We start from the raw sequence: 27960 nt of genomic DNA on the forward strand, positions 1-27960 counted from the left end.
GGCATAAGCTGAGGATGTGCTGTGAGGACTTTCTCATAATTACCTTTGAATGCACAATTACTATCATGACGAGGAATCATGAGTCATCACTGACAAAATGACCTAGTTTGGTCTTCAACTGGGAAATCTTAAAAGGTCTCATGCAAACCCGAGTGAGACAAAAATTCCCACAGTGAGTCACAACAGCATACAAAGTGCAAAGAGTGACCCTGGACAACAAAGGCTCAGACTCAGGGGGGGACAGTGCATGTACATCTGCACAAACAAAGTAACAAAAAATGTTACTAAATTGCTATACACAATAATTACAACTGGTTCAACTAGAAATATCTCAGAAAATCTCTTGAATTTTGAAACAAGAAAACAATGACTACAAGCTAGACTGGGCTAAAACAAACAAACAAACAAAAAACAAGGGCCTACATAATCAGGGGACTATCATCCAAATGCCAACATGCTATACCATAATAGTGACTATAACTGAGCACCACAGACAATGTTGCATTTGTGATGTTGACTATCCTTACCTGCATTATTGCTGTTGTGCATAAGTTATATTCCCAAAGTGCTGCTCTGTTATTAATGACACAACATATGTTCCCTGGGCTCATAAATCCTGATGAAAGCTACTCTGTGTTAGTGCTGTGTCTGGTTCGGGTTAAGGGGTAATTATATGACAGTATAGTTCAGCCCCACTAGTTTCTAGCCTGAAGGAAGCACAATCACTGCTGACTGAAGTTTCCTGTCCAATAGCTGCAGCACAGGAGTTTGAGACAAGTATAGTGGGTGTAAAGAGAGAGGAGAGACCGAGTAGACCGATAGGACGGGTACTGCTCATTTCAGAGTTTAAACAAGTTTGGGACGGAGGTGAGCTTGGACTTTGTTTGCAGAAATGCAATAGAAGGTGAGGGAGCCTGCAGTGCAAACAAAGAGTATTCAGCGAGCTGCCTGCACAGACACACAAACTTCCCAACATCTGGTGTGCTGGAGGACGGGGCGAGCCGGAGAGAGAAACTTCGGAGGCGGAGAGAAAACTGTCTTAGCTGGAGGAAAAATGCATTGAACTGGGAGTTTGGGGCACCTACATGAGACGAAACCCGATTTGGTGCTCGTATAAAGTGACAAGAGTGGACGGACAGAGGACGGAGAGGGTCTTGAAGGGCGAGAGGTCCACCTGGAGCGGTCAGAGAATGAATTAGCCAAAGGTTTGGCTGCACCGTGACCCAGCCAGAGAGAAGGTAAGAGGTTGTTTTCCTGTGCTGTTGTCGTGGATCACAGCGAGTTACTGTACCGTATAAATCCAGACAGAAAAAGGATCCCCACACACTGCAGCTAAACTCGGTCCGAGCGTGCAGGGACTCGTTTTGGGAAAACAGGGCGCAGACGTGCGTTAAAGGCAAACAGAATACGCCCGTTATTAGAGAACACTAACTGTTCGTACTGTTATGATACTCTTAAGCGAAAAGTTCTTCTCGACGGTACTTTTAAATGTTCTTATTTAAGCTAGAAGTTTGGCACAGTTTCTCCTGTGAGGTGCGGGCTTCTTTCTTCTCTTTTCCCGAAACTTCTCCTACGTTTTGTACCTTCTCAGAAGTATCAGACGAAACAAAGTGGAGTTACTGAACGGTGAAGAAAATGGAACTTATCAAGTGCTTTCACGAAAACTGAGCCGTAGGCTGTCAAAACTTTTGGGGGGCTGCGAGTGCGGAGAAAAGTGACGGGAGCGCGCAAACAGCTGTCCAGCTGAGCTGCTCTGGCAGGGTGGGCGCGCGCCAAACACACTTTGGCACGTGACACACACAATGAAATAAAGAGTGGAAGAGCGTGCCCGGTGCTCGATTTGAAACGTCAGATACAACGCGCATGTGTGACCTGCTTACAGGTAATTAAACCAGTGTGAAAGTAAAAAATAAAAATAAAAATGGACGAGCAGAAAGTTTCTATGTCAGAAGGCTAACCGTCTACTTTTATTTAACTGTTAAAGATTGTTGTTTATTCTTTATATCAGCGCATCTGTTAGATATAAGTTTCTTTAAATGTATTATTAATAGTTTTAAAATTGCATTAAGTATATATATATATATTTTTTACACATATGGTATAATAGACTGTTGCAGGCGTTTTAATAAATCTTCTTGGCTTGTTTCTTAAACCAAGTGAAACACTCCAATCCAAATGACAGTTTTAGGCACATCTTTCTTCTTCAGTGAGTCAGCATGACATGCACTACTTACTGTCTTATCTATCTTATGTATTAGTGTTGAAATGATTTACCTCGATTCACTCTAATTAAGCCCCTTTGAGCTTTTAGAAATGCTGTATCGGCTAAATAAGGACTACAATTACTGTTTGTATTTTCACAACATAAGTTTAAAGAGTTTGAAAACTCTTAATTTAAGGTAAGCCATAATTAGGCATTTCCGTTGTGTTACATGAAAGAATTTGTCTGGCCCTTCCTTTAATGATTTTGTAGCTGAGAGGGATTCATGCTGGTTCAAGTTGTGCCTGACTAAGCTTGGCCTTTTGGCTTGCTGCTCAACTTGAAAGTTGATGAGAGATCTTTCATGTGACCCATACAGTCATCTCAGTGATAATATTTTCTTTTTTTTTTCCTCTCTGCTCTGTGCTTCAGGCTCACTCCTTGGCCCCTCCACCTCCTCCTATAAGAGCCAGGCCTACTCCCATGGATGAGGAGAGGAGTGCCCCTGCCATCTCCCCAGAGCCACCTGATGATGGGGACCCCAGTCTACCAGCTACACCAGCTACACCACCCAGTTTGCACACAACCCCGACCACAGAGAAAGCAAACAGCTGCCCGAACTCAAAGCCCTGTCCTAGTGCAGGTAAGTGAGAGGTTGCAACACAAAAGGCTGTACTAATTCTGGTGCGTAGCTGGTAGTATCAATTACAATCAATTTGCAAACAGTTTGCGATGCTCTGAACGTGCCTAATGCTGGGTTTCTCAGGGTTTTGTAACTTAAGACTCACTTCTGATTATTAAAACATTTCCAAAGAAAAAAACCTAGACAAATAAATAAATAAACTGGGTTGTGAAAGGATTTCGCCACACTCAACACACTGTGCCATCGTGAATCCAAATTCCTTCTGTTCAGCTGTTGACAACAGGGTTGTCTCACATTACTATTTTGTTTCAAAAAATCGATCCATGTGCCACTGCATCTGAGGGAATATAGCTAACAGTGGCAGAACACATTTATCTCTACCTGATGATTTGTCTAAATTCATGCAATTTAATTTGATGTTTGTTTGTTCAGTTTGTTTTATTTAAGTGAATTCTTACCCCTGCATCTGGAGCCCACTGGATGGTGCCCATCCTTGGGTCCCGGCCCACTGGTTGAGAATAGCTGAGCTAATGTTTATAACCACTACCACAAAGTTCAATTAAACCTCCTTTGTTGTTTTTGGTGTGTGTGTGTGTGTGTGCGCGCGCGGTTGCTTCAAATGTGAGACAGAAAGTAGTTATAAAGAGATTAAGCTATTTATTATGAAAAAGAGCAGCTAGTGGATTAGTGTGAGAGAGAGAAGACCTCTCTGTGCTCTTTCATTTACCACATTACCTCATTATGATTGCAGGCTGGTCAATATGTGTGTGTGAATGTAGTTGTATGCAAAGCATTTCTGTTTCTTTAGAAGCTATGGGAGACCTTCTGACTCCAAAAAGAAGAACAGACTTTGAGAAAGTGTACGTTGGTTGATGTTAGTTTTTCAAAGTGGAATGAGTTTAAAATTTTAAGACTGGTAATTAATCACTAATTTTAGACTCAGGGGCCGTGTTATCACGACTCCCACCAAGTCCCTAAAAAATCATTATGTGTTTTTGTTGGATGTCATAGTGAGAAAGAGACTTCTCACTGACGGACAAAACAGCTGTGTACTAAAGTGACTCGAGACCTGTCGGTATGGGGGACTTGCCACCTTGGATGATCTGAGGGGTCAAGACCAGATCAGGACCAGTCAGGGCCGTGGAATGCTTAAAGGCCACAATGAGACTCCTGGGATTTAGGGAATGAACCCATGACCCTTCCCTACTTGTGTGATTGGTCATGGTTAGGGTTGGCTGGCACTGCGGCAGGAACAAGAGGACACAGACAAACTCAGGGCAGTGCTGTGCAGGGTGTGTCATCCAGGATCAGCCAAAATGATTCACAATTCTGTGAAAACATGGCAGCACTGACTGTAGATCAGACTGCAGGTTGTATGGGTAATTGGGGTAGGTGTGGCGAACAGTTAGCGAAGTGTGCAGGGATTTAAGTGGTTTGTTGCCACGGCGACCTGCCGCTTCAGTGGTTGATGGAGTTCTTCTTCTTCTTCTTCTTCTTCTCCTCTTCTGTTTTTAAAAGGCAAGTCTTAACTCAATCTATAATTATTACTGCCCCTGATGTGAAAAAATATAGAATCCACACACGCACTTCTCTGTTCTCCGTCACATTGCGGTTTACCACGATGAGTGTACAGCATCGCATTTAATGATAATACCTCTGCGAACAGTTTTAGAGTTATAAAACAGTAGGTTTGTGCCTGAACATGTTCTTGCGGCTGTTCAGAATGTACCTGTGCTTGCACATCAGGAGGACAACAAATTATAACTGTGGCTGATTGGTGTAGTGTGTGTGTGTGTGTGTGTGTGTGTGTGTGTAGGCTGAGGATAGGTAGGTGAGCCAGGGTGGGGAGGAGAAGATTGGTCAGGCTACCTACTGAGGGCAACAAGGCCCTGCTTTCAGCTCTGTGCTTCACCCCCCACCCATCCCCCCTGCCTGCAAAGTGCAGGGCCTGGGGACAACACAACACACACACATACTGGCTTGACTCAAATGTTTGCCCATGGATGCATGATTAGAAATGGATAACAGGTTACAGGATGAAACTCTTCTTTTCCAGTCAGAGTTGCTGCGGTTGCTTGGAGCAGTAAACCTAAAGGTGAAATCTATAACAGCACAAGACACAACATTTTCATGGCAGCATCTCAGAGCAAAGCAAAGTTACATCTTGTTTGCTTAATAGTGATGGGGAGAAATAAAGAAAGCAGCATCTGAAAGCACACTGCTCAGGAAACGCAGATCAGACGGTAAAATTAAGCAGTGCTGATCAAATATGAATCACGATTCTGTTGCTGCTTAGCTAAATTCTCTCTTCAGAAGTTTTCAGAAACATATTACAATTATATATTATATTATATATACATTTTATATATTACGGTATTACGGTATACTGTTCAGCTGCAATATGAGAACTGGTCTTAACAGAACGCCATGTTGAAAACAGACGTGAGGAGCACCGGGAGGGACTCGCATTGAAACAGCCAGTCGGGCTACCAAAACAAACTATGTCACTATGTCAAAGGGGTGTTGTGATTCGTGTCTGAGGTTAGTTAGTTTAATTATGGTAATGACCTGGCAGCATGAGCATGGGAGCCAGCCAATCACAATGCTCCAGATGAGAGTTTTAGGTCCTGTGTCATCCCACAGCAGTCTTTTCTGCTGTAAATGAATAACGCTTTGTTCAGTCATTACAAGACCATTAAATAGTGGTGTGTGTGTGTGTGTGTGTGTGTGTGTGTGGACCCGTGTGCCTGTCGATGTTGTGACTGTTGCTCTCACACAGGCATGAAGATGCAATGAGGCTGTCTGTTTATATAGGAGCCCTTTGCCACCACATGCTAGATTCCCGCATACTCTTTCACCGCTGGCGACTCTCTCACTCCGTTTTTTCTCTTCCTCTTTCATTTTTTGCCAACCTCTCTGCTTTTGTCTCTGTTTATCTTTCTGTCATTCACCGTATTAGGGCTGAACACAGATTTCTTTTTATTATATTGAAATTGCAATTTGAAAGACAGTGAGTTTGAAACCAGGACTGCTAGGATTCCAGCTATTACTTGCATTATTATCAGAAGGTAAAATATTTAGTTGGAGCTTGTTGATGTCAACAACTACTCGAGCTAACCAAACAAAATGAAGACCTCAGCTGATATTTGGTTAATGCTTTTTATACCTACCTGAAGATGGTTTTGCAAAGAGAAAACACAACTCTATTATCTGATTTGGACTTTTGCTACTCAGAAAGATCAATACAGTAGTCAATTTTTGTTTAGAGAAATAATTTAGTGTTAGCTTAGCTTGCAGTTAGCAAATGTGTATAAATGACAGCTGGCAGAAGGTAAACTTTTCATCTCTACAGCTGTGAATCAAGATCTCTAGTCTGGTCAAGCTAACGCAAACTCGAGCAGCTAAAGTGCAGAGCTGTCGACAGCGTGATTAGAGTCATCACCCAGATATCAAAACATTTGACTATCTCATCAAATTTGTTATCAATAAATATACATTTATGGACCTCAGCAATCAGGTGGTGATAATGCTGATACACTATGTGGACCAGAAATACAGGCCTGGAGTTAACCTTGTGGAATATGACCACAATCCAAATCACAACTGCAGTTAGTCAAAAAAACACGTGTCTGAATGCTGTCAGATATTCTCATTAGCCTGTTTTCTCAGGTGAGATGTTTGCTACTGTCTCGTTGTTCACCCTGCTGCTCTCTAATGCAGAATAATTCCTCCGTCTACGACACAGTCTCAGCTACATTAATTTGATCTCTCTCTTCGCCTCAGCGTGTAGATGCAGCTATTTGCCTACTTGTTCCTTTTTAGTCCCTGAGGTTTGTTGAGGCTTGTGTCTAATTTGGTTTCTCACAGAGATTGAAATAAACTAGGAGCAATTTGAGGCATTTTTACAGCATATTTGAACTACAAAAATGAGCATGCTTTTTTTTTTCTCCCCTCTTCACCACCTCGCAAACATTTGAGAAACTGTTGCTCTCTCTCTCTCTTTCATCAACTCCTGACTTGAGTAGAGTCTCCAAATCCTTGTAACCCATGTCATGTAGTGTGGACAGGTAGTGTCAGTGTGGTGTGATAGCACCAACTACTGAGCGAACTGCGTGTTTTGTACGGTTGCTGCCACCATGACAGATCTGATGTTTACTTGTCCCAGTGTGGTTATTGTCTCTTCTAGTTTAGGTGGATATTGATGCTTAGGAATTCACACAAATCAGAAACAGTTGTATCGGTAATCATGACATCAACATTTTGTCATAGGGATATGGTCGAGTGAAGTTATTTCACAGTTGGACTATAATAGAATAAAAAATAAAAGATTTAAATATAAAATAACAGCATTTTTTGAACTGACATTTAAACAGTTTTATGCTAATAAAATATTTACTGCCAACACACACACTAATGCCTGTGTACCTCTATATCAATGCGTGCATTTAAGCACAGTATGTACAGTATATTTACCGCTATTTACTTTTGTCTCTCTGTTAACTGTCCCGCTCTCTTCCTGCATTTAAAGTCCTGTTTGTGAGTGTGACCACTGTTTGTCTTTAGTTTCCATATGCTGCACAGTACAGTGTGTGTGTCTGTGTATCTGGTGGTGGCGTCCGTGTTTAAGGCTCTGTGTGTTAAATGCAGCAGTGTAACAGTCAGCGAAGCAGCCGCACTGTATTTTCCCAGGAACCAGAGGAATCTCAGAGACAAAAAGTAACACAATTAAAATCCCCTTAAGCCTGTTCAACAGCAGACAGTTTTTGTCTTTAATGAGCTTACACTGCTTCATTCTCTCAGCAGCTATAATCTCTGATTTTGGACATATTCCAGTACTGCGCTCTCACAGGCCCTGTGTGTAATGTGTCTCTGTGTGTGGGTATGCGTTTCTTCTTCTTTCAGCTTTTGGCTGGATTGCAGCTGCCTCTTTTTTTTTTCCTTTTCTTTGTGTGTGCATGTATGGGTGTGTGTATTTATTGAGGGAAACAATAATAACCAACCCATTGCCATAGTTGTCCTCTTTTCTTTGTATTATTCTTTGAGATGGTCAGAGTCCCAGCGTTTGTGTGTGGTTTCAATCAGTTCCAGTCATTAGTGCTGACCACTAACTCCGCTCTGCTGAGCATTATTCTGCTCAGTCGCTCTTCACCTCATCTAATTGTGTCTTCTTTCCAGTTTTCTCATCGTTATGTTTTTAGAGCTGAGTCAGCAGGTTGCGAGTGTGTGTGTCCATTAGTTTCAACTTGGGCTGCAACTCATCATTTATATCATCAATTAATCTGCTAATTGTTTTTTGTCTTTTATGACTTGATAGACTTAGAAATTTTCTCTATTAAATAGAAAATAGAGAAACACTGTTTTATTTTACATGGCTTATAGATCATTGTGTAACAATACTGTACTGCGGATGCTATCGTTTATATATCGAGCATATTTTATAAGCTATACTATAGTAATACTATATGCTATAGTATTCTCTTCCCGTGCACACACTGCACATACATACTGTGTACCTGATTATATTACATCAAACTTATACCTTTAGTATTTGGACTTTGTATTTTAGATACTTCATACTTTTTATGCATTTCACACATCACGGCTGGCAGAGGTGCACTACTTTGAACTCCTAATACGAACTTCTTGTGCACAAATATTTGCACGATTCACTTGCAAAGGTAAATATATTTTAACGTCACCTCTCTTATTTCATTGCTCTCTCATTTTTTTTTTATTCATTTCATTCAAATACATATTTGTTTTATCCTTAGCCTTCATCTTTATGCTGCTGTAACATGAAAGTTGAACTTTTTTATTAACTCACCTGGTGTATTTAGGATGCCTGTTTGCAGCCATCTGTGGCGGCTGGGGTGCATATGTACTGTATGCCTTTGCCAAAGGGATGTATTCACTACACAGTGACACACATCACACGCCTGTGCCTCTAAAGAAGTAGCAGTGAAGCAGTAAAAAGGGGGCTGAGTTAGTTTAAAAAGCAGCAGGTAAACTCAGTTCAGCTCTCTGTTCTCTGTGAACCGACTCTCCCCCTCACAGATCGTACCCAGAGGAGCAGCAGGTTGTGCTCCCCTCCAGGTGATTCAGGATATGTCACATCATTTGCCAACTCACAAGACCCACAAGTGTGTGTGTGTGTTTGTGCTTGTGTTTTGTTTATGCTAACCATAACCCTGTGTGATCCATATGTTCTTGTTTTAATGTTTAACTGTTTGTTTACTGGGAAACTGAAATTCCTTGGATTGCCCCTTCAGGGTCACTGACACGTGTACGTACGCCAAATAACAAACACACGACAACACACACATACATGAAGAACACACACACACATACACAGTGAAGCATGCGCAAACAAATACACATACTCACCCACACGTGTAAACACACAGCCAGATCTCCTCAGCGGCTCTTGATTGCTCTGGTCTGATTTGAATTAGAGGCTCATCTCTCTCAGATCTCAGAAATGGCTCTGAGGTCGCGCGGTTTGGTGGTTTGATGCTGAAGCCAGCATACAATTGGTCAAAGGCCTGCTTGGATGGCACTACGGGTTTGTTGGGGATGTGTTTAGCTCCAACAATTGCGTTTTTTGAACGCTTTCAGAGGAAAAGCTTTTGAGTCACAAGACCTACACACTTTTAACCCGTAGTGCTCCGCTGGCAGCAGAGGTCTAAACGAGAGTATAACAGACTTCTGATGTATTTATGCTTCAGCTGACCGGATGATTGGACATCTACTTAATGGGAATGTGCAGGCGTTCAACAGATATTCAGATACTGGTACTGCTGTTTCCTTTGTCACTCTCTCCACACTAAGAGTTCCCTATTTTTTAAAAAAAGTTATTGTTGTGAAGGCCTTTCCTGAAGTTTGCTAAATGCTAAAACATAAGAAAGAGGAGTACAACTGACTAAAAAAATAAATAAATAAAAAGATTATTATCCATCGTCAGTATTGATAAAATGGATATCAGTTGCATAGAACAATAAATAATTATAGTTAATGTTTAACTGATGGGCTACCTGATAACTACTTGACTGAATAAAGGACTATTTAAGGTCTATTTAAAATGAAACACAGTTAAACACAGAATTAAAAATGAAAGGCTATGTGCATGACTGACTGGGCCTATGGACAGATGTTTTGTCTTTAAAACCTTTTTAAGACTAATCAGAATAAAGTAAAATAAGGATGTATGTGTGAATGGATGTAATGATGGATAGACATACACATTGCTTGCCAGCGACATACATGACCTATAATATACACACATATCTCTAAACTAGACATTTGGGTAGCAGTTCTCATTCAAGGCTTTCATATCTGAAGCCAGCTGATTGAGACTAATGGATACAGCATGGGTCTTAGAAATGGCTACCACATGTATGAGACAAACATATGTGTGTGTGTATGTGTGTGTGTGTGTGTGTGTGTGTGTGTGTGTGTGTGTGGAGAGAGAGGTGGTATTAGATAAAGGAACACTCCAGCATGACTACTTGTGTTTTTGTACAGGTATGTGTATGTTGTTTGTGTACCACTGTCTCATAGAACGGAAGAACAGGAAGCGCTTCCCATTCCTTTAGGTCCTGTTTACGTGTCCAACTTCACACGCACAGAAATCCCACCGCTTAAATATACACAAACTCATGAAAGTTAAGGCAAACACAAATCGTTCAGCGCTTAAAACACTGTTCCTCTTCATCAAGGTTAGACTGCCTTACATAACCAAGCGATTCAGACCTTCAGCTTTGATATACTTTGTTTTTTAAGAAAATAAAGATAGTGTTCCTTCAGGCACGCTAAGGCTGCCTGGAACTCTGCACATGGGTAATATTGTACAGTCATCCTGTTTAGCTATACAAACTAATGACTCTTGGTTCATTGTTTATGCCTACAACAAACTCATTACAAACATGATAAAAAAAAACCCATTCCAATTATTGTTTGCAAAGACAAAACAAAATCGAGTGTGTACCCCCAAATAAGCACACTAAGCAAACCACAGCAGAGAGACGGCCTGACAAGCCATCCGCTCTTGCTTGCCACACCAGAATTGTTGCCATATTTGCATCAAGAGTCAATAAATGAATCTGGTTTTTGCTTCTGTCCCTCTGTGTGTGGGCCACAGACACATGTGGACTTCACTAAGTCAGCATCTTCAGCTTTTAACAACAACATGAGCAAATGTTGTAGCTGTCATCAGATAGTGTACACTTATTTTTTTTGAAAATGTATTTCAAGCAGGTGTGAGGAACATTGGAGGAATATTATTACAATTAACAATGATGAATATCTTCGTCATCAATATGTTATCACCTCATGGAGTTTTGTGTGTGTGTGCTTAGGTTTGTATTTTACATGAACAAAATGAAATCATTTAAAAAGGATGGAGATACGATGGAGTAATTGCAAGTGATGATTATTCATATTATTGATTAGTTTCCCCGATTAACGGATTCATCACTTGGTTTGTAATAACTCAGAAAACAGTGAAAAAATGTCAAGATCCAAAGAGAGTCAGTTTACGCTGATATGAAATAGAGAAAAAGCAGCAAATCGTCACATAGGACAAGCTGGAAGAAATTTTTTTTTCACAAAAATTACAAAATTAAAAAGAAATCATGTTGTTATAGGTAATTATGTTTAGCTCACTAGTTGTTGATTAATTTGAATAATTATAAAAAAAAATTTAGCAGATTTGAGTCGTGATATTTCCATATGAGAATCTTGTTGTTTTGTCAAACCTGTTATGTTAGTAAATGACCATTAAACCGGTCTGCTTCAGTCGTAAAAGTTAAGTAAATTATGTTCTGAACATTAATATAGCAACAAGTAACTATTTGCTACGGAAAGATAAAGTAGAGTAAAGGTGGAAAATATCATCACAGCTCTAATCTGAGCTTCTCTGCTTTGTGTTTTGTTAGCCTGTGTGTGCATGTTAGTGCGTATTAGTCCCTCTCAGTCCTCCTTATGTCTGGTTTCAACATGGTGGCCCCGTAAAAACTTTCTCATATTACAGCTAAACAGTACACTAAATATAACAAAATATTGTTATGAAAACATTTCAAGCCAATAGGTTGCAAAATAACATAATCTTGATTCCTATTTGTTAAACATTGCCTGATTTGACAGTTTGATCAGAGTTTTCTTCATGTTCCTGTCCTGACCGCCATAAGCATGTTTGCTTCAGCTCACATCTTAATGAAAAAAGAAAAATGTCTCTCCAAAAACTGAAAAGACAATCCAGTATCTATACAAGAGATGTATTTTGGTTATGTTCTGTCAGTTCGCTTCACTTGACTCAAAGCACTGTCTACTTTTTTATTCAACTTTCTACAGCTGAGATATCTTTGCATAAATTTTATATAGATTTACCAGTTAAAGAAAGAATTAATCTGTTGAGTTATGCCAACTATGTGAAGGAATTTATTTGTAGGAGTGAAGAGGGGATGTGAACTAGAGACGAAGAGTGAGAGGCAGGGGACAGGAAAGAGAGGACAGATAGAGAAGTGAGCGAGAGTGGATAGAGTAAATAAACATAGCCGGGAAGTGTTGAGTCCACGCACAGGACGTGGTTTGGTTTGTGTGTGCGTGTGTGTGTTTATCAAACCCAGCTGGCTCCCATTTGCCCAGGAATGAGTCTGGACCTCTCAGAGGCCCAAGCCTGGCCTGCTTTGAAGGCCTCTGTGTGGTGTGTATGTATGTATGAGTGTGTGTGCATAATAACAGCTTCATTAGAGCACTGCATGACACCAGTGAACACATAAAACACCCAGACGTATTTACTGTATGCATATTACGTGTACTCTCTCTTATAAGTTTATTTTAAACACACACACACACACACACACATACACACATACATCCTCTCCCAAACACAAACAGCCATCGCGGCGCACACGTAGACGCACACAGATTTCAGGTTTCACAAGCATGCACATAGACCCCTAAACAGTCCCAAGGGGTTAGATTTAAATGCTTCCAGATGCAAGTTGAGGACGGAGCACACACCAGCACATACAGACAAAATCTTCTGCTTTGTTGAAGTCAGCAGAACTGCTCTGTTTAAATTAATTAAGTGCTAGTGGATGGGAAACGACACGGGAGCGCACAAGTTTCCTACAAGTGGGAAAACAGCTTGCTGCTGATACCTGATACCTGATTACAAGGAAAGCATCTACTCATTCAGCGGAGAAATCCTGCACTGCAAAATCTGCAACTCAAGAATTTGTGGTCTTACGCATGTGTTTGTGTTGTTTCTTCAGATGTGGCCCACACCTATACTGAGCCCCTCATATTGAGGGTAAACGGCACCCCAGAAAGGTTGCGAGGCGATGATGGAGACAAGTGGAACAACATCCTCTCACACAGTGAGCTCATAACACCCAGCAAGAGTATCACATGTGAGTAAATAGTCCCCCCCCCCCACCCTCTCTCTCTCTCTCTCATACACACACACACACACACACACACACACACAGACTGGTGAGAGTTTTATTTCCATTACCGATCATTGGTCTGATGAGTCACATTGTCCTGACCTTTAACAAATACATTTTACACACCCTGAAGAAATAGGTCAGGTAATCATACACACAGACAGAAATATCTACATTGTCAGCTAAGTAGGTTAAGTTTCTGATTTCTGAACACAAGCACGTCTACACCCAAACTTGAAATGAGGCACGTTTTATTCTCTTTCCTACTTTTTTTGCGTGACCTATCTTCTGCTTCTCATTTTAATTTCTCTGTCTGTCTGTCTGTTGAAACTGGGATTGTTGGGGTGTCACCATTACAATGTTGGGAGACTGGTTTGTAGAATTTACTTCCATTTTCCAGTCCTCTTTAAAGGTTCACTGAACATCCTGGTATGGTTCAAATCAAAAATAAAATAAAATAAAAATCTCAAATTTGTTTGATCGAGAGCCAAAGTCCTGTCACATCCAGGATAGCTGGTCCCGCTGTAACTGAGTGCACTCTTTTCGGAGAAATCAAACGTATTTCTGAGCTTCCCAACCATATTCTAAGAAACACTAATTGAGCACCTGCTACTCCATTACAGTCTTGCATTTTTAAAATAGTTAAACCACACTAATCACTAATATCATCTTTCTGATGTTTATGCTATAATCTTTGCTGTTAAACAACGTCTCAGCTCGTGTCCTGGTGGATTCGAGGGTTTCGAATACCGATAACGTCCTTGGTTTGAGTCCCGTTGCTACATGTCATCCACCCCCTCACTCTTCATTTCCTATCATGTCTCTGCTGTCTATAAATAAAATAAAATATAAAAAAATATACAATTTGTTTGGCTACAGAGATTAAACTACAGAACATGCTGTTGAGCATGGGTTTGAGCCGGGATTTTTTGTACTTGTTACAGATGTCACTGTGATTTTGAAGAGTGTCTCACTTCGGTAACAAAACCCGCCTCTGTTTTGCAGTCTGTGAAACTGTTTTTGACTAATTCACACTGATAACATTTCTCATTGCTGTAACATAAAATAACTACTGTACTCAGCAGTTTTACTGATTGCAGGAAATTGCAGGAGAGATGAATGTGTCTCAAATTGTGTGTGCTTTATTTACGCCCAGATCTCCAAGACTAAACCACTTCTCAAAATTTAGCTCTCCAATCATGACACTGCCCACTGGGCGTATCGGCCTCACTACCTTAATTTACTGGTGAGGAGTGTCACAACACCTGGAAGTTCTCCTTCCAGAAGTCATATCTCTAACCGCCACCACCCATTTCCCTCCCTTATATTACAAGTCTCACGGTTATGTCTCAGCCTCAGAGAGACTCTCTTTCACTCCCCTTGATGTGCAGTTGCGCCAGCGCATTGTATCAAAGCCAAAGGTTACGCAAGTATGCTATGTCATTACTCCACCACACATATTTTTCTTGCTTTCAGGAAAAACAAGTTTGAAAAGAGTAGAATCTCAACCTAATTCTCAAACCGGTTCTACTATGTCATTTATTCATTTAGAAGACCGAGCTTTGCAATAATAACACCCGCAAAACTGTCTCGATGTTTGACCACTAACCTGAAAGCACTGCAAAATGTTGTAAAAGCCCTCGAGAGGTCTAAATGTGTCCTTTCCATCATTCAAATTAAATGAGAGATATTGTAAGTGAGTGGGGGATGAATGAAAGGAGGAACTGAGGGTTCAGTAGGTGGTTGAGAAAGCTGACATCTAAGCATGTGTCAGAAAGCTAGGGCCATTTTTCCTGGAATCCAAGGCCTGTCCTTGAGTGACATGCTTAAACACACAAACCTGCCTCATCGTAATAGCTAGTTTGCAGCAACTGAATAACCAGCAGTCAGGAAATGGATAAGTAGGTAAATGCAGTGTGTTTTGAGTTGAGCAGGTGTGTGAATGTCTGCTGTCTCTGTCTGTGTTTGGGCCTCTACCTGTCCTGTCTGCTGCATCTTGTGTCTATTTTCAGATCCAGGCAGGAGGTTTTGGTTTGAGATGTTTGGGTTTGATTTTCTCTCTCTCTCTCTCTCCCTCCCTCTCTCTCTCTCTCTCTCTCTCTCTCTCTCTCTCTCTCACTGCTTTATTTTACATCCCAATAAAACCTATGAAACCCACCAGCTCCATATGCTATGCGGGGAGAGTTATGCAACTACAGTAGGCTTGGACAAAATGTACTGCCATGCAGCTTACTGGCCTTGCATTTGCCTTCGTGTGCCCACTTTCTTCATCCATAGCGTCCTACCTCAACAGCTTACACAATCACACACGTGTTGAACTGAACCGCAAACTAAACAAGGCCAAACTTTATTCTTTTCTCAGGTGAACATGGACAGCTTATGCCTGCTTGTCTGCGTAATGATATGTTTGTCACTGCACTGTTGCTTGTGTGAGTTGGTCTGTGTATCTTTTGTGGGACTCATGAGCCACTATCAGCCTGAATACAGTTTAAATATAGTCTGCATCATCTGCAATCAATCATCATGTGTTTCTCTGGCTTCATAATGAGAGTGAAGACATAACAAAATAACTGTGACTCAGGTCCATGGTGTGGTCATGTGCATGTGTGTGTGTGTGTGTGTGTGTACGTTTGTCAGCAAGAAGGTGTGAAAACAGAAGCAAAAACAGACAATTCCTCCGTCTCACAGTGATGACATCAGAGCTTCAGTATGCATCTAGCCCTGGGCCTATGACTGGTCGTCTGAGAACAATGTGCAGTGTGAGCCGTTGACATATGTGAGAGTGTGTGTTTCTTTACACACAGAGACACCCGGCCTGTCAGTGATGTAATAAACACACTGCTGTCTTTGACGTCACAGTCACAGCAGGATACACATGTTCACAGATGTTAAACTGCTTGCACTCTTGGAATCATGAGGAAAAAATGACACATGTAATCCATCAATGACAGCATCACAGTAGCATTTATGACACTTCCACTGAAATAGTGATCAGCATCTATATTTACCCCAGCTACAGAAGGCAGAAATTAAACAAATGATCAGCACATTGCACTAAAAGTTCCCAGAAATTTTATCCGTGCAACATTTCCATTCTCACGGAGATCTTCGCCAGGCATTTGTCAAATCACCATCACAAAAGACAACAGGCAATATGTAGACTTAAACACATTCATCACTTTATCCTAGCAATTAGCTTGAATTTGTGTTGATACCTAAAACAGACATGGCATATCAAATTTGAATCAAATGACTGGAGAAATGAATGAACTGTAAACAGCAATATATATAACTTTCCACCCATTTTTTTAACAGCACAGTTTGTTTGTTTTTTTACAGTAACGTTCCATGATTCCTCTCAGGATAATGTCATAGTGCCTCACAGCTTTCTCTCTTCTCTCCTGAATTTCCCTCCCCACACTCGTACGTCAAAACCTTCTCCTTGAATTTGAAATAAAATCTTTCTGAGTGCAGTGCTGTTCACTTTTGCCTCCATTGTGTTCAGATAAATTCCCATGATTATTTCAAATAGCTGCTGCCATCCGTTCACATTTATATATTACTACAAACTACATTTGGCTTAGACATTAACGCACATACAGTGACTGAAACAGGATGGTGATCCTCCAGATAAGTAATCCAGAGAGTGGATACACAAGAAAGCATAATTGTACTAGTTACAATGGTTACATTTATTAATTGCATTATATGACAGGCACCAGCTGTTTATCCACCTTTATTTTTGTTTTTTACCCGGCCTGTATTTAGGAGCTGGCCTTTATTTGTACCTGTCAACCACACCCCTGGCCATTATTAGAGGTGCTGCTTTGAATCGACTACCTGTTTTTATTTGACAAAATATTTACACTAAATAAGATGAACATAAATGAGACAGAAGGCATCTGTTTTTATGCATGTGCGAATGATGGCATGGAAGTGTGTGTAAGGCAAATGCTGTTTGTTATTATCTTGTCATCAAAGAGGAGGAGTGTGCTGTGTGTTGAAATGTAACAGGACTGTGACATTACCAGTCACTGTGCTGAAACATTTTTACATCTCTGTGCCTCAGTCCTTTTCTCTTAGTCTGTCTGATTTCCTTCCCCTAATTTTACTGTCTCTTATTGGTCATCTTTAACCACATACACGCATATTTTACATTTACTGTCAGCAGATAACAGTGACACAGAGCTGAGTATTGGAAAGTCCGGCTGTGTGGGTAGTGATGTTACAGGGGTTATGTCAGGGTCATGTGTGATTGAGGTGGTCGATGTCTTGGGTCAGGGAATAGTGTTGTTGTAAGTCATTCTGTTCTTGTAAGTTCTCTGCCATTTACTTTTGTCTTCAAAATATAGGCCCAGTCCTCCTCTTGAAATATTTGCACAATGTTTCCATTCATTTGTCAAACAATGAAAACACACACACAAATGAGTCAACAAAAAATAAGAATTGAATTTTAGTGCTTTTCCAAAAGCTGGGCTGAAAGGAATAAACAGAGTGGAATAGTGTGGAACAGTTTGTCCTGAACTTTTGGGTTTTGGGAAAGTTGTTGTTGTTTTGCATCCTATTTCATGTTTTCATGAGAACAGGCAAACAAAGAAATGTACATGAGAAACTGAGAATCAAAATAGAGAAGAGTAATACCCTGGCATAGCTGTATTTTTCCTAGAAATGACTCCTCTGCAAACATGTGCAGGCACGAACACATCAGTGGATTTTCAATCAGTTGAGCCTTTGACTGCTGAGATAGTTTAGATGGAGTTAATACTTTACAGAATATCTCAGTAAGTTGCATGTTATGCATTTTATTGATTTAATTTGATGATTAGGTGTACATTTGTCTTTGCAAGTGGTTTATCACACTCTTCTGCATTCTGAATCTGTTAAGAAAATTGTTGAAATTTTGACCATGAGGAAAACACAGACAAGACACACAGCAAAACATAATATTAAAATAACTCATTATCATACTCATCATCTTTAAAGCTAAAGCACTGTCATACAAATCACAGACTAATTCTATAATTCAAGGCTGAGCTTGAAACAATAAGCAAACAGGTCTGACTTGTCCACCAGTGCTGACGAAAACTGTTTCCAGCTATGTGAAAGTTAACTCTGCTTTTCAGGAAATTGTTTGCAATCATGGGGATTGATTGGCTTCAAAATTTCTTGGAATACTTGACTGATATTTTGTCACTCCACTTTGCTGCTCTCTTAGTACACCCTCAGGGGCCAATACAAGCTCCAACAACTTAATGTAAAAAGCTTCTGAAACTGTTCAACCCTGTAACACTCAAAATGAAATCAGACCATCAATGGGAAGGTCAACAATTTGTTGTGTCAGAATTTTATAGTCACATCAAACACTGGAGCAGCAGTTTGTGCATATGACTCATTGATGCTGCAGTGTTGGAGTGCGGAATAGCAGCCAAAATATGGGGACAAATCACTGAAAGCTCTTTTAAATGACACAATACAGCATCAATTTGTCATTTTCATTTTCTCACTGTTTTAGTAGGCACTAACACACTAACAACAACAATGCAACTATGCAAGAAAAACCCAGGAGGAAGTCAGTGGGTAAGATATTTCTGGGAAACAAGGTTGAATGGATGTGTCGCAGGCATTTCAGAATTGTTAGCGGATATTGAAAGGTGGAAATATTGTGACACTTAAACCTATCAAGCCGAGCATCTATCATTCATTTCATCATTAATGTCTTTATTGCCAAAAACATACACTGCAAGCACTCAAAATTTGTAGTTTTGCTACAGCATTTGTTATTCATCATATAGAGTGAGCAGAAAATGTTTGCTTCTTCTCTCTTGACCTTAATGACTCTAAAAGAGTATTTATGTACATTTCTGCATGCATCATCCCATCTCAATCCATCCTTTTCCCCGATATTGTTTTCTAATTAAGTTGTATTTGGGAATACACGTTTAGTCTGATAGGGAAAAAAACATATTTTAACACATTTTTATACTTTTAATGTGTGTATACTGTAGTTGAGCTCTTTTAACACTTTAACCTACATAGACAGACAAACTGCACCAGAGGAGACGGTAGGATAAAGCAGCTGGAACACAGACAGCCAGACTTCATCGTCACTCTGGTGACTCATTCCAGCAGAGGATAAGTAGAGAGAGAGAAGTGAACAGCAGTTCTCTGGTCTGGGAGGGAGGTGTGTAAGTACAGGGTAGCTGAGAGACGCCAGGAGAGGAGGAAGAGGTGGAGGGTGTGTGAAAGGGGGGGCGGGTAAGGGGTGCTGCTGCGTTCAACAGATGGTGACTCAATCATGCTCGTTCAATGGCCCGACAATACTGCACAGACATACAGCACATGTACACATGGTGTTGCAGGACCCCCACTGGCCAACACCGCTGTGTTAGCACCACACACACACACACACACACACACACACACACACACTCTCTCTCTCTCTGTGGTTTCCCAGTCTCATCATGCTAATCTCACACTCATTTGGCTTTTTATTTGCTGTTATTTTTAAGTAGGTCCCACTGCTGAATCATTGTGCTCATGAGTCACACCCATGTATCCTCCTGGTCCAAATATGCACAAGCACCAACCCATTTCTTCAATTTTGTTCTCTTTCTTTCTTGCTCCATCTTTCTCCCTTACTTTCTTGATCTCAGACAAAAGGGACCTTGTTTTGTGTGTGTGTGTGTCCGCACGTGTTCTTGCATGCATATATTTGTGTGTCTGAGTGGGCCTAACCTCAAACTCTACTTGGAGACAGTCCTGACTCCCCGTCTCTGTCTGTCTGTCTGCCTGCCAGATCCGCCTATGTACTGTGTTCATACACTCAGGCACAGACACACCACAAACTCGAAGAAGTATGAATTTCTCAAAAACTCACAATTCCTCAGATGATACAGACCCAGAAAGAATACTGAAAAGTGCGCACAGTGTTTTTCTGTTCTCTCTAATCTTATTCTTTTCATACCAACTTTCATCCTGGGCAACTTAGTGTCAAAATATAGTATTGTGCAAAAAGGCTATAAGGGAACAATAAGTAAGAGAGACAGACTGGGAGCAAGAGAGGACACAGAAGGGGAGGAGGTGAAGTGAGGGAGGAAAAGAGAGAGAGACATAACACAGGAGAGCAGCAGGTATTGACTTTTGACATACTTTAGAGGAGAAAGTATGGCTCCTTCTCACTAGCCCCGCACATGCATGCACGCCTACACACCCATGCACGCACACACACACTGGCACTATAGCCTGCCAAACATCTGGAGCAAAGTTAGAAAACGCTGAATGAAAGAATCTTTAATAACACTGGATTGGTTGTGTGACCACAGCCATCAGCCAATCAAAACAGGCCTGGATGGGTTATCTGTCTCAGAGTGGTTATCGAACGGACGCTTTTATTACCAGCCGTGTTTCATAGCTATAGCTGAGGACCACACTCCGTTTGTAACTCGTGTGTGTGTGTGTGTGTATTTGAGAGGTACAGTATTTCTGCTTTGATTTTCTGTGGGTCTGTTGTACACTACCCTGCCCTTTTAATTCTTACCACACCATATGCTTTCAGGTCAAGAAAATATTTAGGGCCTCAATAGGATGGTATTAAATACTACCATAATAATATAAAAACCAGACTTCCATTTTATTCTTCTTTTCAGGGTGTGTGTTTGGTTTGGAAGTGAAGGTGTGCTTTTCTGCCTCCCTCTCTCTAGCTTTTAATACTTAGTAGCAGGAAGTAAAATATACCAAGTGGTATATTCAGCCAAGATTAACAAATGTGCATGTGCTATGTTGTATCAAAAGTGCATTCTTCCAAAAGGTACTGAAAGGATGGCTTTTTCCAAAGACAAACACTCCTCTCCTCCTCTTTCACTCTCTTCAAATTTATCTTGTCCTTTTTTTTCTTGCTGTCTCTTTGTAGTTGTGTAAGAGTCTAGACAAGTCAGATCAGGGGTCAGTTCAGTAAATACATAGCTCTTCCAAAGCGATGGTGAAGTGCTTCCATGCCTTTGGGGTGGGCTTTGTAATTGGACTCAGTTTCCCAGAACCTCCCTCTTCATGACGCCGAAACAGCTCGAGTCTGCACAGACACACACTGAGAGGGGACTCGGCCCTGCCTCAGAGCTGTACGGTGATCTGCTATGCATTGACAAGCCTGCTCACACACTTAGACGCACGCTACATACATATTTCAGTCCCATTAATGTATTTTATATAAATGCTTTAAGGAAAGGTTTACATTTCTATATTTAGATTGCCCGTAAGTAAACTGAAAGCACTCTTGGTCACTGATTGTTCCTCCCGTCCATACTGGCCACAAAGAGATTCCATTTTAAAGCCAAAGTGAATATGAGAGTGGAATTGGGAGATAACTGCTTGATTTGTATAAGTAGGACCGCTGAAGCCTCATTTTAGCTTCTGCTGAACTCTTTAACATTGAAATTGCTTTTGAAAAAAAAAAAAATCTCTTTGTGGCTAGTGCAGACAGGACGGACAATTAAAGCAACCAACAGTGCTTTCAAATCCACTAACTGTATGGACATGTCAGTAATGATTCAAGACAGATTTGAAAAAATGTGAACCTATCATTAAATCATAATAACGAGTGACTCATCTTACATATGGAATCCATCTTTACCAGAAAAATAACAGTAACAGTGTTCAGCTGAGCAGCATAATACAACATAACTAATGTTGAATTTGATTAAATTATAAACAATTTAGATAACTGATTGATCATTTTGAGTCATTCATCAAGCAAAAATGTTTCAAATTTCCTATTTCCAGCTTCTCAAATGTCACAATTTGGTTCTGGTCTCCATTTTGTATTGGATATTAAAAATCTTTGGGCTTTGGATGGTTTGAGAATAAAGAGATTAATAATAATCAAATAATCAAAATAATCAACAGATTTATTGACAATGATAACTTTCAGGCAAAATTTTAATGTTACAATACTGTGTCAGTCAATTAAAGGGACAGTCCACCTCAAAATCAAAAATGCATATTTTTCCACTTACATTTAGTGCACTTTATCCATTTAGATTATTCTGGTGTGAGTTGCAGAGTTTTGGAGATATCAGTCGTACAGATGTCTGTCTTCTCTCCAATATAATGCCATCTAGTCTCATATTTGAGAGGAGGCCGACATCTGCACAACTGATGTCTGAAGAAAAGAACAGAAACAATAAACCTTAAAGATTAAATATATAATATTGTGACGGTGGTTTCATTCTCTGCCATTACAGTGGTGTAATAGCAGAGAATGAAATCAAACTCGTTCTGTGTGTGGTTTGGTTTGAGCTTCTCTGTTCTTTGTTTTGATAACCGGACCAGCTGTGCATCGATCTTAGTGGATGTCTGTGATTCTGGAGAAAGTCAAGTCTCATTCCGAGGTCATCAAATACTGTTGCTTTAGCCTAAAACCGCTTAAAACCGGTTATTTTGTTTTCTTCTTGTATTTACATGATCTGAACACAATAACAGGAGCACCTAACTGCATTGATCTGGATTCCAGTTTGCATTCATTAAAAAAAAAAAAAAATGCTCATTGTCCATTGTCATAAATGAATGTACTTTTGTCCCTCCCCAGCTCAGCCAGCAGCCAGATCCACGCCAGTCCACCACACCCAGCCATGTCGGACACAGCCCAGCAGCCAACTGCGCAACGGAGCCAAGCACCACGCACACACCGCTCACACGCACTGTCCATATCACACACACACGCCTCACACACACGCCCTCCAGTCCAACGGGATCAGGAATGGGGGCTCACATGAGCACCCTAAGCTGGGGTCCCTCCCGAGAGGCGGCTCGTCCACCTCCTCATCCTCGTCAGCGGGACCCAAACACACTAAGAAATTGCAGTCCAACCCCTCCATCACCTCCCAGAGCAGCAAGAGGAGCAAGAGCAGCTCCAAGAGCAACAGCTCCCAGATTCCCACAGAAGCACAGGACGGTAAGAAATAGAAGCAGACAGAGGGTCTTGAGAAAGGGAGGAGAACAAGGGATAACTAACTATGGTCAACATCAGTTTTTTTCATGTCTGATCAGAGTAGAGGATCAGAATTTTGTCATTTATTTTTTCCATAATATAGATATGAATGGTGGTAATATACAGTAAAATTAATGAAAAAAGACAACAAAAACGTCGTTGACAGACTCATTCAGTGAAGTTGCCAACTGAACAGTGATTAATCAAAAATCAAAGGGGAAATTTATCAGACTAGAAAATATCTCAGTATTTTAACCTTGTCATTCCTTCAATCACTCCTGATGAGCAGTCGTCTGTTGGCTGCTTTTGAATGTATGTTTTTTCCGCCGCCTCTTGTCACGGTTTGAGTGGTGGTGCCAATACACCACACTTGAAGAGCAGTGAGAAACTGCAAATGACAGTTTCTAACTCAAGGTAATGTGGTGAAAGAGGCCCTCTTAACCAATACTTAAAAATACAGATTGTCTGATACCGAGAACTGAACAAAAAGGAGAGTGGTTCAGTGGCTGAGCAGACAGGGAAAGATAACAGCCTTATTACCAAGAGTGATTTAGTGAGATGAAAAGTTTGTTTGCTTTTTTAAGTCCCTATGAAACAGCAAATGTTGTAAGTCAGTGTGCTAATGCCACCAGGACATTGGCAGTTCTTAGTCTCTGGCCTGGCACAGAAGACAAATGTTTTCTTGTGAACTTATTAGCCAATCATGTCCCCTTTTTCTTTACCCGTTTCCACACTATTTCCATTTAAATTTGAAAAAGCAGATACTGGTTAAAGGGGAGGGAGAAACAAATGTGAGGAATAAATTCTGAGTGTGAATGTTGGGAAAGTCAATCACTGTGTCTCGCTTTCTCTCCAGACTGCTGTGTTCACTGTATTCTGGCCTGCCTCTTTTGTGAATTCCTAACTCTGTGTAACATCGTGCTGGACTGTGCCACCTGCGGCTCCTGTGCGGGGGACGACTCGTGTTTCTGCTGCTGCTGTGCATCGGAGGAGTGTGGCGACTGTGACCTGCCCTGTGACATGGACTGTGGCATCATCGACGCCTGCTGTGAGTCTGCAGACTGCCTGGAGATCTGTATGGAGTGCTGCAGCCTTTGCTTCTCCTCCTGAGGCCCCCAGCCACCATCGCAGGGGGCAAAGTAGATGTGTGCTACACACTACCACAACCCCAGGAACAACATCGACCAGTGTCTTATTAGAGCTGAGAAGCGCTACACCCAGTCTTTGTTGCCTGGGCTCTGTGGTGTACACTAAATTGGCTGGCCTAGTTGGCTCCATAATATGTCCAATGTTTCTTACAGGGTTTGCCAAGCAAAAGATGTGACCTAATGCTGAGAGCAGTCACTGGTGAATTCTTCGTGCCTTTATAAATCAAACAATGGGGCAGTAGCTTTGCCTTGTGTTTGCTATTGGTCCATTGCTGCACAGCTGGGTGCATGGTGCAGAGCGAATTCCAGCTGTGGTCCACGGGTTTCTTCCAGGCTATGCAGACCGGACCTCTAGACACTCACAGAACAAGCTGTTATTACAATGGAGCCCCTTGTGCCGTCTGAATGACTTGAGTTCTCCAAGCATGAAAAATGACCTCAAAAGGCAAATGAGAAAATAGCTCCATTTAACCGGATTTTAGTGTTTCTGTAGATAAGAGCAGCAGCATAATAGGAAAATGGACGCTCAGATCTCAGTAGAAATGTAGTCAGTCCTCCTGTCCTTGGCAAGGTTAAAGTCTTTCAGTTTGATTGCATACAGTGGCCTTTGTGACACACACGCACACACACACACACATACACACCCTAAGTGGAGGATGTTGAATCCACTGTTGTCTTCGTCCTTGTTGCTATGTGCAAGATAGAGAAAACATGAATGGTGGCTTGTGGCAATATTAAAGACAAGTTTTTTTTGTTAATATGCATTTCACTTAACAGCCTTGTTGAGAGGAGAACCCTGAAAGCGTCATGCATCGGCCTGAAGTTGGGTCTCATTACATGAGTACTGTAAATGATGGACATCACAGAGCGAATGGTTGATAGTTGCCATGGACACATTCTGTACTCTAACATGTGAAAGGAGAGAGTTCCTACTCAAACGTCTCTCCTCGTTTAACGTTACGCATCCTGTTTACTTTAACATTTTTGATTTGGAGGGGCTTCAGCTGTGTTCGTTGAATTCTTTCATGTCTGAATGATCAGAACTGGCAATGGACTGGTAGAATTGGAAGGCATCATCTCTCTTCTTTAATAAAATTCTTTTTTTTTTTTTTTTTTTTTGTCGTTCTTGCTATGTGAACAAATGGCCTTGGCTTAGCTTAAGGCCTGAATTTTCCAGCAGATTCCTTGCCTTTACCAAATCTCTATTAATCCTTGTTTTGTAGATTTTAGTTAAGATATTTGCATTTCTCCTCCAATGTGAAAATCACATTTCTGTGTTATCGGGTTTTGCCGGGCTCTCTGTAAAGCAGACATCGCTTAACATCTAATTTAATTCCTTGAATGAAAATCTCATGACATTATGCTAAGTTAGATCCATGTGCTTGTAGTATGAATGGTACGCTTTTGATAGCAGGCCCGCGCTCTCATATTCTCAGATTTATACCTTCTCCAACCCAATACCTCTTGAGATGTCACCAAGATCTGTTGTGCCTTTAAAAATGACTTGATACAAATCTCTCTCCTCTTTGATCAAATACTGTTTGTGCAATCCTTTTTCCTCGGAAATACCAAAGAGTTTTCCTCTTACTGGACCTAAGTTTCTAGACTTATAATTACGTGTATATTGAAGGCTCTTTGCTTTGCTAATGTGGCTGTGGTTGACTAAACACTATTTTAAGAGATGATATATAACACTGTTGATTATGAACAAACACTAAGGCTGTAAATCAACTTGATAACACACAAAGCAGAAAATGAACTTCTTTTTTTTTTTTTTTTTTTTAAATGCAACTTGAAAAATTAATATGACTCTTTAATGTCTGTTTATATCAAATTGGACATTTGGGACATGTTCAGATAAAATCCTGGAGAGACCTGGAAAACAAGGCAGTTATTTACAGCACAGAGAGATTTATGAAGGGAAAGCTGCATTATAAAATGTTATGTATAGAAGTGATAAAAACATCGTTTGTTCGGATTTACAAGATAACAAGCTACAGAATTAAGTGCAGATTCGGGTGTGTTTCATCTAGGGACATTTTCTCTGTCACCAGACAAACCGTGTCACAAAAACAAAAAGCCGTGATGTGTGAAATGTTGGGGGATGTTCAGACCATATGGGACTGAAACCAAAATAAAAACTTCTTCCTGAGCAGCATTGGTTTGTTACCAACCAAACGGTCAAACGTTAGAAATATCAAAAGCAGTTATGTACCACTGGAATACAGTTTGTACCTACAAATGAATCTCTGTTAGTGTTAAAATAAACAGCTCACCTTGCTTTTATGCAAAACGCTTTGTTAACACAAGCCAGACTATGAATACATATTATCATATGTTTCTTACTGGCTCGGTTCACCGCTAAAACAATAGGCTCACTGTTTTTTCAACCCAAGCCTATTGACATGTTGTTTCCTATCATTTATGACTTTGCATAACCACAACCTCACTCCAGCTCAAGTTTCAAGATTCTTACCACTCTGCTTGCAGTTTCTCACTGGGCTCTAACGTAGTCCAAAGAGGCAATTTTTTAGACTTTCAAAACAAGGATAAATCCAGTTTTCATAAATCTGGAAGCTCACAGACAGGCTTATCCTTCGTCTCAAACGCTGCTCTCTTTCTGATTTTATTTCTCTCAAATTTCTGTTTCCAGCACAAATGTAACTGGAAAAATAAAGTAAAAAAAAAAACCTACCTGCAATAGCCAGCATGGCTTTGCAACTCTTTTTAGTAGTAGATTATGTAAATATGTTTAAGTAGCTTTGTCTTGGTTTTAAAGAGCTGAAAAACTCATTCTGGTGGACTGTAAAGTGCAGATTTTTAAGTCTTTCAGTGCTATGGCTTGGATTTGCTATGCAACATAAATCATGTGAAACAACATTTTAATAAGGGTTAGGTTAAAAAACACTGAACACATCATTTTAAGTTTAATTTAATGATGTCGGAATAATTTTTTATGACTTAGTCATTAAGTACTACTTTATGTTTATACTGAGAAGTGCTTCACAATTCGCGGGGAATAGAGGTAGAGCGAATTGGTTAGTCTGGATGGAGGAAGTCCCCATTTGAACACTGGTCTTGCATTTTAAACCTTTCTCTGGATTTTAGAGCTGGTTTGCAAATAAGGATTTAATGTTCTGTCTGTACCAGACGTCTCATTATTATCTCATTTCCAAATATTTCCCTTCAGTCAAACTATTTTAGTAATACAGGAAAACACAAGCTTATTTTCAGTGTCTTGTATACTGAGTATTATCAGTATTTTTATTAAAATTATGTTGACCGCAGGAATTTCTAATTGTAACTTTCAAGGATTTATTATTTTTTTATGAGTTGAATTGGGATATTGATGTAAAGGACTGGCCTCCTCTGCTAGTATTCTGAAAGTTATCCTGGCCCAGCTGAATTTTTACTAGACTGTAGTCCACTATAATGTCATTTTGTTTACACTACCCCCATTTATTGTCAATTTGAATTGCTGTCCTGGAAGTCACATTAAAATCTCTTTGTTTAATACTGAATAAACAATGTGAACTCCA

General features: G+C 40.4%; 1 protein-coding gene across 2 annotated transcripts; it reads left to right on the plus strand.

The window, feature by feature from the left end:
- Positions 1-639: 639 nt before the first annotated feature.
- mdfi (MyoD family inhibitor) lies at positions 640-27960 on the plus strand. Of its 2 annotated transcripts, none has more exons than XM_046384183.1 (5): positions 640-1238; positions 2633-2843; positions 13118-13255; positions 22872-23237; positions 24130-27960. In XM_046384183.1, the coding sequence occupies exons 2-5, from the start codon at positions 2684-2686 to the stop codon at positions 24381-24383; spliced, it is 918 nt and encodes a 305-aa protein (XP_046240139.1). In that variant the 5' UTR covers positions 640-1238; positions 2633-2683; the 3' UTR covers positions 24384-27960. The 2 variants fall into 2 exon arrangements, with proteins under 2 accessions (XP_046240139.1, XP_046240140.1); XM_046384184.1 differs by lacking the exon at positions 640-1238 and adding an exon at positions 1740-1882.

The sequence above is a fragment of the Scatophagus argus genome, chromosome 3 (assembly GCF_020382885.2).
Source record: "Scatophagus argus isolate fScaArg1 chromosome 3, fScaArg1.pri, whole genome shotgun sequence".
NCBI lineage: Eukaryota > Metazoa > Chordata > Actinopteri > Scatophagidae > Scatophagus > Scatophagus argus.